Raw genomic sequence first — 12,869 nt, forward strand, 5'->3', positions numbered from 1 at the left:
TTTGCCTTATTCCACTAAAAAGTTCATTAATCCCCATTACTTTAAAAATAAAATCCTTATCTAACGAGAATTAATTCATTATTTCCCAATAAAAGCTCCAATTTAGCGTTAACGGGGAATAGTGGAATAAGCCAAGTTACTGCTGGAACCGTATCTAAGTAGAAATGAAAGACGTGATGGCCGATTACCATTGACAATGAATATCATAATAAGGCTCTAGCGCTCTCTAATAGGAAGTAAATATTTTTTCCTATGATATTTTGACAGTCGATTTCTTTGTGATGCACAACACAAGGGTACACAATACCAAAGTCTCTAAACCCCAACATAGCCAAACTATTACCAATACTCACTCGATAACTAAATCTAAAAAATATAACAATAACTCAAAGGTGACTGCCTGATTGACTGACATAGTGATCTATCAACGCACAGCCCAAACCACTGGACGGATCGGGCTGAAATTTGGCATGCAGGTAGATGTTATGACGTAGGCATCCCTAAGAAACATACTAAGAAAGGATTTTACGAAACTCCACCCCTAAGGGGGTAAAACGTGATCCACGCGTACGAAGTCGCGGGCAGCCGCTAGTTATCTATACCTCAGATAATTTAATACTAGTCCTATACTATGCTAGTACTTATCTAGATACAATATTGATTTACATGACTATTAATAGTTAATTAGGTAGGCAGTAAGGGATGAAGGAGGAGAGACGCTCGAGGTACCGAATTCTAACTGGAATAACGTGTATAAGTAAGTATAGAAAGTAAACATAGATAATTCTTATGATGTTCGCACGACCTTCAGGACTTTCGTGACTGGTTGTGTGATGTAACAAGTTTGTTGTCTTTATTGATTATGTTACTCGTATTTTCAACAGCGTCACAAGTCCAAAAAATACTTTTTTTACGATAAGTAGGTATAATAACTCAAAAGTTACATTAGCCCAGTAATAAGATAAATCAACAAATTAAGACGTAGCGATTTATCGAATGAAAAATACAAAGTTGGATGATTGAAATTGTAAGTCATGTAACTGTTTTTTTTTTAATTTAAATTTTATTAAACATTCAGTGATTTTTAACATTGAAGCGAATAAAAAAATTAAGTCAAAAATAAAGAGCGATAAAAAATAAGCGCATGGAAATTAAACTTTAAGCATTGTAGCGCCATCTGTTGAGGAGTAGTTGAACGTAGTAAAGCAGCTACGTCGCTCCAGAAACTTTTTGTTTCAGGTTTTATTTAGTTTCTTGTAAGTAAAGTCCTCAAAATAATATCAATTCATTTATTATGATAAATACATTGAAGGTATTTCATCATAATAATATCAATGATTAACACAATAGAATGTTCGAGACCTGCTTCAATAGCGCCATCTGCAGATGCGTGTAGGGAATAGTTATTGATTAAATGCTACCAAAGAAATATAGTCAGATGTTGTAAACATTTTATATTTTTTTGTTAACTAAAGAAAATTATGTAGGTATTTAAATAATTTAATTTACATAAAATTGACAGGATGTTGAAAGTTTTTTCATAATAAAAAAATCTCATTTCGTATGTAGGTAATTATGTCCAAATGTTTTATCAGATTGACTTGACATGGCTGCATGGGCAGCAAGGGCTGAATTGACCTAATGGATAGGTAATAATTTTCTATGAAATACTATTTTTGAACTTAAATATCAAAAACTAAAAAAAATATATTAAAGAATAAGATTTTGTGAATCAATGTGTTAAAGGTTGGAAAGAAGGATATTATTGGCAAAATACTACAATTATTATTAATTAATAATGAAATAAAAAATAATTAATGAAATAGGTCTATTCATAGCTGGGCATTAACTCGTTAATCCGTTAATCGTTAATTAACGAAGTTAACATTTCTATTAACGGATTAACTTTTAAGTTAACTTTAAAAAATGTTAACGGACTCGTTAACTTCCGTTAAATTATCCTAAGTCCGTTAATCGTTAATCCAGTACCTACTATTTACCAAAAAGATACAGCAGGCACGCTAAAAAACGCGTTCTGACAAGTACGTTCGGGCTTCCAGAACTTTCAGAACCTAAAACAACAGTTTTTGTAACCAGATCACTAACGACACTTGTTAGTATGTGTGGGACATCTCTTGCAACTGAATTTGCAACTTGCAACCAGTTGTCCTCAACCGCTGAAATTTGGTATACTTATGTGGGTACGATGACAATGCAATGTTATGGTACCATTGAGCTGGTTTGATGATTGAGTCATGAGGTGGCCATAGGAACTTCTAAATGAAACGGCGGCATCGCATCGAATTTGGGTTCGTTGGATTTGTCTTTTCGAGCACTTTAGTACTAGATGATGTCCAGGGTCCTGATGATGGAGTCAGGAGGTGGCCATAGGAATTTCTAAACGAAACGGTGGAAACTTATCCAGTTTGGGTTTGCTGGATTTGTCTTTTCGAGCACTTTGGTGCTAAATTGTATTGTAATTGAACCAAGGCTCTGAGATTGAGATACTGCTAAAAAGTGTATAATAAAATTATAATAGTCAAAAAACTTTTTTAAAAACAAGCTTTTATTCTGAAATGCAGTTGTAATAAAACGAAAAAAATAATTGTACCTACTTATGCAAGGTTCAAATAATTTCAAAAGCTTGTAGCGCAAACATAAAAGAGGAATAAATTCCAGGCGCGATACAAGCTTTCGAAAATTTGAATCTTGCATACAATTATTTTTTTCGTTTTATCATCTTGTGTTAACGGATTAACGATTAACGTTAACTTACGTTAAATCTTGCGAAATGTAACGTTTTAACGTTTAACGAAGTTAATTTTTTTTATTAACGGTTTAACGATTAACGAAGTTAACTATTTGATTAACGGTGCCCAGCTATGGGTCTATTCCACTTTGATTATTTGGAATTGATCACTCAGGTGATCAAAGTGGACTCACGGTCGACACTTTGGTGTCCTTTTATCATCTACGAATAAGAAGTCAACGACCATAAAATCAGTAAAAAGCGATATTACTTTAAAAAGCCACTGTTACGGGGTGGGTCTAGAAGGTCTTTTTAAAAAAAAAACTAAAGTTACTACACTTGAAAAATTTAATTAACTAAGAAAGTAAATGACAAAAATTCCCCGAATAAATGTTGCGCGCGCGACGGTCCAAACCCAACTAATTATCAAGTAAATTTTATTGGCAAGGAAACGTAGGGCTTCTATTGTATTGACTGAATCCCAAACTAATGAAACTGCCTTGTCTAAAAAAATTAGTGATACCGGTAATGGAGGGAAAACCTATATTTATTCTGATCAGCTTGGTCAGGGGGTAGGTTCTATGCTCAGGGAGCACTTGAATACACAAGTCTTGAATTATTGCTATCCAGGCAGGTTTCTGACAGAGATAATTTACGAAATTGGTAAAAACCAAGAATTAGATGAGAACTCCAATGTTATTATAATGTATGGTAATAGTTACTCTGTAGATAAAAAGAGTATAATTCAGAATATTGACCAACTCTTGGATTTGCAAAATAGGATAAAATGTAAGATAATTTTGTGTACTTTACCCTATGTAAATTCAGGGTATAATCTAAATAAGTTAAACAAGAACATATTTGATTTAAATATACTTATGTATAACTTGACTTATCATCATAGCGACGCACTTTTACTCTTTGACATAAATAAATTTATTTCTAGCTTTAAGTTGACTGTAGATACAATGTATCTCTCTAAAAAAATGAAGAATAAATTAGCCTCATTGATTGCATACAATATTAAATGTAATTATATTCATAAAACTGATCATAGTCAGGGTACTAATAATTTGATATCTCAGTATGTAAATAGTAACAATATTATGACTGTACCTACTACTAGTTGTTTAAACTGAGGCACTCGACAAAGGCCAAGCCCGGAACATTCAAGATTGTTCATCAAAATATTCAAGGCTTGGCCAGCAAAGTCTTAGAAATAGAGCTATTCTTAAAAAGTTTTGATATTAATGTAATGTGTATTACTGAACACTGGCTAAAGAAATATGAAAGCTCTTTTCATATAGATAATTATCAGTTAAGTAGCGCGTTTTTCAGGAAGTCTGCCATTCACGGAGGCTCCTTAATATTTGTGAATAATAATATTAGATATAAAGAACGCAAAGATGTAGTAGGGCTATCAGTTGAGCGTGTTGTCGAAATTTCCTGTGTCGAGCTTGAGAGTTACATCATTGTATGTGTGTATAGACCCCCTTCTGGGGACTTTGGTATTTTTGAAGCGGCTATTGAGGATGCTCTTAATAAAACTTGTAACAGCAACAAAAAGGTCTTAGTTTGTGGAGATTTTAACGTCAATTTACTAGATAGCTCATCATCATATTCTGTAAGACTACTTTCCCTTTTTAAGTCATTTAATTTGTTTAGTCAATTTAAGGAACCAACTAGAATTACGGAAACCACAGCTACTTGTCTAGATAATATTTTCTCTAGCTGTGTCCCTGACAATAAAGCTGTCATACACAATCTTACGTCAGATCACTGTGGTATTAAAGTAGAATTTATTTGTAATAATTTGAATAATAAAAGTAATAAAAATGCCGTATGTAGACCTGTAACCATTAGTCGTCTAGAACGTTTTAAAAATAATCTTGAAAATAAATTGCATTTAGTCCCGTATGTGCAGGGAGACCCAGATGCTCTTTACAATAACCTTTTCGAATGTATTAAAACCGAACATGACAAAGTTTTTACGGTAAAGCCATTAAAACCAAATACCAAATGTAAGTTTAGTGACTGGGCTACTAAGGGAATATACAAAAGTCGAAATACGTTATATGAACTTTATGGCATGAAAAAGTATAATAATAGTATATCTTTTCTTGAGCATGTAAAAAAGTATTCAAAATTTTTTAAGAAAGTTTGCTTCATGGCTAAGTCTTTTTATATTCGGGACAAGATAGGGAACGCCAGTAATAAAATAAAAGAAACTTGGAATGTTATCAACCGAGAGACTGGTAAACTAAAACCAAGAGATAATGACTTTTCTCTCAAAGTTCACGATAATTTGATATCTGCAGATAAAGATGTAGCGGAAGCTTTTGACAAATTTTTTGGTAATATAGCTTCAGCAACAACTGCCAACTTAAAGTCATCTCCCTCCGAGGCTGAAGAAATATTGAAAACCCACGTGACACCCTGTGACTCGCACTTCTCTTTTAAACATATTACTCCATTAGATATCACTAAAACTTTTAATCTTTTAAATGTAAAGAGTACAACTGATATCTGGGGCATCTCTGTCAAGATAGTCAAACACATTATTGATATAATTTCCCCACAGTTAGCGATAATATTCAATAATTACATAGAGAAGGGCATATTCCCCGACCTCATGAAACATAGTAGACTAATGCCATTATTTAAGTCTGGTAGCAAAACCGACCCTGGCAATTATAGACCCATTTCTATCTTGCCCGCTCTAAGCAAGATTTTTGAAAAAATCATACAGGAGCAACTTATGATTCACTTTGGCTCTAATAAACTATTTCATAGTGAACAATATGGTTTTACCAAGGGTCGTTCCACCACCGATGCCGGGGTTGCACTACTTAAACATATCTTCGAGGCTTGGGAGAATTCTCAAAATGCACTAGGGGTCTTCTGTGATCTCTCAAAAGCTTTTGACTGCGTAGAACATCAAACGCTAATTCGCAAACTGCACTATTATGGGGTGAAGGACTCAGCTTTGGATTTAATACAATCCTATTTAAACTTTAGAGTTCAAAAAGTTGACATAAATGGTGTTTTGTCTTCTGGGTCACCTGTGAAAATGGGAGTTCCGCAGGGGTCCATTCTGGGTCCATTCTTGTTTCTTATATACATTAATGATCTACCATATTTTGTTAAGGACTCTTGCGAAATCGTGTTATTTGCTGATGACACATCTTTGATTTTTAATATTGATAGAAGTAAAAATAACTTTGACGATGTAAATAATGCACTAACAAGAGTTTTAAGTTGGTTCACTACAAATAATTTACAACTCAATGCAAAGAAAACAAAATGTATAAAATTCTCTTTGCCTAACGTAAAAACAGTTAGTACTAGGGCATGTAATATCGGAAGGTTTTCAATTCCGATATTGGATTCCGATATTAGATCTCAATATCGGAATTCCGATATTAATATCGGAATTGAGTTCATGTGCTATAAAATTAATATTTGGTTATAATTGTAAGAATTCTGGATTGTTTACAATAAAACAGTGTTTTTCAACCTGTGGGTCGCGACCCCCTGGGGGGTCGCGAAGCCTCTATATGGGGGTCGTGAGATGTCGTAAAAACTACCTCAGTAAAAAAAACATATCCGAAATCTAATTATTATGCAAATGCATAAAAAATGTTGTATGGATTGAAGTATTCGGTCCCTAGAAACATCTTTGTAACACATTATAAAATGCATGAAAAAAAAGCGAACAGTCGGGGGGTCGCCAAATATTTTTTCATACTAGGGGGGTCGCGTCATGAAAAAGGTTGAAAAACACTGCTGGAATGATTTTAATCAAAATCTTTAATTTGGTACAAAACAGCACTTCATAAAATTGAAGTATTTTAAAACCTTTATGGGTATCCATTGCATTTGGTTTTTTATGTGACAAGAGGCGACGGATCACCTGATAATGAATGGTTACTGATAATGAGCCTATATGGACTAGCAAATAATAATTAAAGTGTTTTTGTAAAATCACAGGTATCAAATAAACTTTTACTCCTTCATTATATTACCCTGTTTTATGTTGGCGGAACGAATTTTAGAGTCATTCAAACCACGTGTTACAAAAATTGTAGAGAGTGGTAAAAACTTGAATATGCTTGTAATTTGTTCCTTTGATTATCGATGTTCAACTCACAAAACCACTAGCCAGCCATATGTCAGCCATAAGACGTCCACTGCTGAACACAGGCTCCGATGCTGCTTTTCACAATGGCCGGTTGGTGGAGGCCTGTATCCAGCGCCTTCCTGCTACCTTTATGAGTTCGGTTCACCTTGTGTTTATGAGTCCTACGCTGCGCTTTCCGGTACGTGGCCTCCACTTCAGAACCTTGCTGCCTCATCGTCTGTCTGTTTTGCGTACTAAGGCAGAACCGTTGGAAGACCTTATCACAATGCTCGAAGACCTTAATCGAGTTTCTAAACAGGTAGGCCTTCGGATGAATATGGAAAAAACGAAGCTTATGTCGAATGTCCATGTTGCTCCTTACCCAGTTTCGGTTAGGACCTCGATTCTCGAGAGTTTTGACAAGTAAGTATGTCTATCTCGAACAAACGATCAGCCAGGTAGTTAGATGCAATTTCGAGAAAGAGGTAAATCGTCGAATACGAAGACGAAAGATGATATACGGCTCGAAAACGTGGCCTTTGAATATAGGGCACAACGTGCTATGGAGAGGGATAAGCTTGGTGTTTCTTTACGAGATCTAATCAGAAATGAGGAGCTCCGTAAACTAAGGTCGCTGACATAGCTCGACGGATTAGCAAGCTGAAGTGGCAATGGGCAGGACACATAGTACGCAGAACTGACGGTCCATAGTCCAGTAAAATTAATGTTTGAAAGGGAGTTGAGATGTCGTTCTTTGTTGACCAAGTACCTATGGCAAATGGTAAAATTGATTTAGAACAAGTTAAATTAACCATAAATAGTAAAGATATTAAAATATTTGCAGTGGAACAAAAAGTGATGGTGAGAGACATGAGAAAATCATTGGTCTTTGCCAATCATGTACTTTGGGCTTTGTGGCAGGTTGTGGCGAGTTTAAACGCTTTGTTTAAAACTTTTATCTGATTCCGATATTACGATATTGGGTCGCTCAATATCGGAATTGAAATATCGGATCTCGCAGTCCGAGATTCCGATATTACGAGATTCCGAGATTCCGATATTCATGCCCTAGTTAGTACCCAAATAGAACTTAATAATAATGCAATCGATCTGGTAGACTCTACTGTATTTCTGGGAATTACCCTGGATTCAAAACTCCAGTGGGGCCCCCATATAGAAACTCTGGCGGGAAAGCTCAGCTCAGCGGCTTTTGCAATAAAAAGGATACGGTCATTAACCGATGTTTCAACAGCTCGCTTAGTCTACTTTAGCTACTTTCATAGCCTAATGTCATATGGAATCATGCTATGGGGCAAAGCTGCAGATTTTGAAACAATATTTATTTTGCAAAAACGTGCGATAAGATACTTGTATAAAATGAAAGCAAGAGCGTCCCTTAGAGAATTGTTTAAAGAAATTGGCATTCTCACGGCCGCTTCACAATACATCTTAAACTGTATTCTATTTATTCAACAAAATATTAACGAATTCAAAAAGAAAAGTGATATTCACCAAATTAACATTAGAAATAAAAATAAATTGGCTATACCCGCTTTTAGACTTAATAAAGTGTTTGCCACTTTTATGGGACAAGGTTAGGGTTGCCAACTATACTGTTTTGAACAGTATTATACTGTTTTTCACTAAATTATACTTTTTACTGTTGAACAAAAATAAAGTATACAAAATACTGTTTTCAGCTAGCATCACTAGTATCCATAGATATTTTTAAAAGTAAATGCCCAACACCACATTTAAGTACGCGTTGTAGAGCTATACTGTTTGTTTTTTTTTTAATACTGTCTGTTTTCCTTCTCCGACCTCTGATATACTTTATATTTTGAAAGAAAAGTTGGCAACCCTAGACAAGGTATCCATTTTTATAACAAAGTCCCTGATAAATATAAAGAGCTACCGTATAATAAATTTAAAGGTATAGTTAAAGATCACATGCTTAAAAAAGCCTATTATACAACTCGAGATTTTCTTAATGATAAGTCATCCTGGGAGTAGGATTATGGTCCTCTCATGCTCGCACTAAAAAGAATTAAAATGAAAAGTAATATTGTATAAACTAATAATAATTTCTCAAATGTAATAGTGTCATGCTTCTCAATCTAGACTGTTACTTAGTTTTATTATTCGTTTTTTTTGGCATTGTCATTATCACTAAAATGTCTCTGGGGTGGTGGCGTAGTGAGGCGGGTCGTTACATTCACTCTAATATGGTCGAGTGAAGCGATGGCTGGTTCACTCGTCATGTCTGTGAACAGGCGCTGCTTTCGGTGACTGGTCAATCCAAGTTATTCAAATTTATGTATGCGAGTCATTTCTACTAGTACCTTAATATGTAAGTCTAGATATTAGCACGTCACTACCTTGTTTAATATACCACGCAATCTTGTATACCTACCCATTCTTATGAAACACCATACAAGAATGCATGGTAAATTCAGTGAACTGCTCCTGAATCGAATGTACTACTACTACTATTTCTATTTATCTGGGGGCACGGCAGTGCCCCCACCAAGTCGAGCAAAAAAGCGGCACGGCCGTACCATCCTTTTCTCGAAGCAATTCAGGCCATTTTCGACCGCCTGTAACTTCGTTGTGGATAAAACTAGAAGGCTGAATTTTCATTAGCTATGCAGGCATTGTAAAGACACGGTATATTTAAAATTTCATTCAATTTGAACCAGTAGTTTAAGAATTATAACGGGTCAAAGTTACTTAATTTTGTCACTCACTGACTGACTCACTGACTCACTGACTCACTGACTCACCGATCATCAAAACTCTAAGGCACTTCTAGCAGACCTAGAAGCTTCAAATTTGGAATATAAGTAGTGTTTGGTGTATGAATCAAGGAAAAACTAAAATATTTGGGGGCACGGTAGTGCAACCGCCAAGTCGAGTAAAATTTTTCAATTTCGGTCCAGTTTTCTAGATACATAACTGCTGTCTACAAAATACAAAAAGAAATGAGATTTGGGGGCACGGTAGTGCAACCGCCAAGTCGAGTAAAATTTTTCAATTTCGGTCCAGTTTTCTAGATACATAACTGCTGTCTACGAAATACAAAAAGAAATGAGATCCCATCAAAAACAATACTTGTCAAAAAAACCAAGTCTCGCAACTCAGTTGTTCTACGGTAAAAAGTTGTGAGATCCATGTAATACCAAGTCCAGGCCAGGAAATCTTTAACGTTTTACATAAATATATTGACTTGGCCATCGCATGAAAACACGTGTAAATTAAATTATTTAGTGCGATGGCCAAGTCAATAATTTATGTAAAACGTTCAAGATTTCCTGGCCTGGACTTGGTATTACATGGATCTCACAACTTTTTACCGTAGAACAACTGAGTTGCGAGACTTGGTTTTTTTGACAAGTATTGTTTTTGATGGGATTTATATTAACCGGCAGACAGTGGTGACTGAGTTTGTTGCGGCGCTTCTTCTCAGCACTTGCCAAATGTTGGTCTCGAAGCGCTGGTAGGGTAAAAAGATTATGAGACATGTAGAGGCTCCTTAAGAGCATATTTTATTTTATGACGATTTGTAAGAACTATTTATTAGTCTAAACAAATAAAGAAATTTTGACTTTGACTTTGACTTTGAAAGTAATACTGCATTTGAAATCAATGGTTATATTAATAGCGTCTAATGCACAGTGTTACATTTCACGGTAGAATATCGTTTAGAATAATTTTATTTCATGCATTATGAAAAATGTTTACGAGCCCTGATTATTGCTTTTAGTTTACATCATCGCCGTCTCGTCATTTCTAGGCGCAGGTTCTAGAGCGTTCCAGACACTGCCAGATGGCGCTGTAGGCCGACTTGCTTTAAATAGCCGGCGTTTTGACAGCTAACGTCATTCATTCTTTGTAAACAAGTGAAGCGAGATCGAGTTTGTTGTCAGTTTTCTCAGCGATAATTTGGCGATTTTGGAAGAAATCCAAGTCACAAGTAGGCAGCAAATTGAAGTAATTTTCGTTAATTAACCAGGAAATCAATTCAAGATGTCCATGTACCCGTTTTTTGTGGAATACGAGCGTCCTCGTCCTCGACCGATCCGTCTCCCGGAACACCTCTTCAACTTGGGCCTGACTCCGCAGGGGGACCAACTGGCCGTCTTATCCATTCCTCAGTGCCACTGGAGAGATGTTGCAGCTGCAGCCAAGGACATGGCGTCAACAATAAAGGAAGACAAAGAGAAATTCCAAGTCAATGTAGACGTTCAGCACTTTTCTCCTGAAGAGATATCAGTGAAAACTGTGGATCGTTTCTTGGTTGTGGAAGCAAAGCACGAAGAAAGGCAAGACGAGCACGGATTTGTTTCGAGGAGTTTCACAAGGAAGTATGCTTTGCCAGATGGGGTGGAGGCAGATGTTTTAACTTCGAAATTGTCTTCTGATGGTGTTCTGACCATTTCGGCGCCATTGAGAGTACCCCCGAAGGCAAGTAATGAACGAGTTGTCCCTATCATCCAAACTGGACCAGTGAAGAAACAAATTGAAGGGCAGCAAGAAGGATAATTGGCTAGTTTTTGGACTTTATTCTGATCTCAGTTACACTGCATTTGAGTTTTGGTTGTGAGAGTGTACATGTGTTGTTATTTTTTTATGTTGTTTGAATAAAATGACGTTTTAGTCATTCATTACTTATTTCGTTTTTTTATTTATTCACCTATTAAAATTGTAAATGCAAACTATAATAAAATTTTCAATTTCACACCATTCTAAAACTTTATTTTTACCATTACATTAAAATTTTAAGATCTTATTACAATGTATGTTAAATAGTAAGTCTTGTAATAGTAAAATTAAATAATGTTTACTAGCCATTGTATAAATTCCAGTTCCTTACCCAAAAGAAATCTTTTTTTCAAGTCAATACAAATAAATACTGCAACTGCAACTGCACTACTTTTGATAAAAAAATCCTACAGACCCATAAAAAAAATTAAACTATTTAGCGCCATCTGTTAGGTGGTTTTAGAACTGAATTACGAGATACAGTGCTATCTAGCGCGCTATTAAAAGCTGTAATGTTTTATAATGGAGTACACTTTGCCATCGGTAGATGGCGCAGTATAGCATCTTTAATGTGATGTTAATGATGTGTGACCAAAGCATTTCTAAGTAACAACTAAGACAGTAATGTCCTAATGTATGCAGTATGCGTTTTTAACATTGCTGGACCTTTTTTTAAATATCCTTCGATCTTCTTGACCTAGATCTTCAATGTAAACGACCATCTTTAGCAACCTACCCTACCTAATGCAAAACTTATTAGAACTTCCGATATAACGCTGTCGACTCGAATGATGGATTGTAAATTGAAAATCGAACATTCATAAGGCGTTTGCTTTGAGTTAGCAGCATAATCGGTTTCAGTAGGTCCGTTATTAGATGTCATGTACAGCAGAGCAGTTCAGTTTCGAAAACTGACATAAATTTTAATTGGCACACAGTGGCGCCATCTATAAATAGCTTTGCATGTGAAACCCTATTATTATCGATTATACATATAAATCCGTTTTCAGAAAAATAATCAAATAATATTCCATTAGATTTTGTGAATCAGAAATGAGGAGATCCGTAAACGAACGCTGACATCGCTCGCTGAGCTGAAATGGCAATGGGCAGGGCACATTATACCAGAACTGACGGCCGATGGGGCAGCAAGGTTCTGGAGTGGAGGCCTCGTAAAACGCAGCGTGGGACGTCCACCCACAAGGTAGACCGACGACATCATAAGGGTAGCAGGAAGGCGCTGGACACTGGCCGCTACCAACCGGGCAATAACATGGAAAGCATTGGGGGAGGCCAAGATTGGAGATGATGAGGTTAAGTGATCATATTCTAAAGCTATAAATCGTTGCAAAGTGGATCTTCTGCGCTTAATTCTATTGCTTACCTTACTCAGCTGGGGATAGCTTCTATGAATCTGTAACAAAGTAATAAGAGGATAAGTTAAAGTGCCTTCTTTCT

General features: G+C 35.8%; 1 protein-coding gene across 1 annotated transcript; it reads left to right on the forward strand.

Annotated features, from left to right (window-relative positions):
- Positions 1-10,738: 10,738 nt before the first annotated feature.
- LOC135074526 (protein lethal(2)essential for life-like) lies at positions 10,739-11,537 on the forward strand. Its single transcript, XM_063968846.1, has one exon. The coding sequence runs from the start codon at positions 10,896-10,898 to the stop codon at positions 11,409-11,411; it is 516 nt and encodes a 171-aa protein (XP_063824916.1). The 5' UTR covers positions 10,739-10,895; the 3' UTR covers positions 11,412-11,537.
- Positions 11,538-12,869: the final 1,332 nt, after the last annotated feature.

Source organism: Ostrinia nubilalis, chromosome 1, assembly GCF_963855985.1.
Source record: "Ostrinia nubilalis chromosome 1, ilOstNubi1.1, whole genome shotgun sequence".
Taxonomy (NCBI): domain Eukaryota; kingdom Metazoa; phylum Arthropoda; class Insecta; order Lepidoptera; family Crambidae; genus Ostrinia; species Ostrinia nubilalis.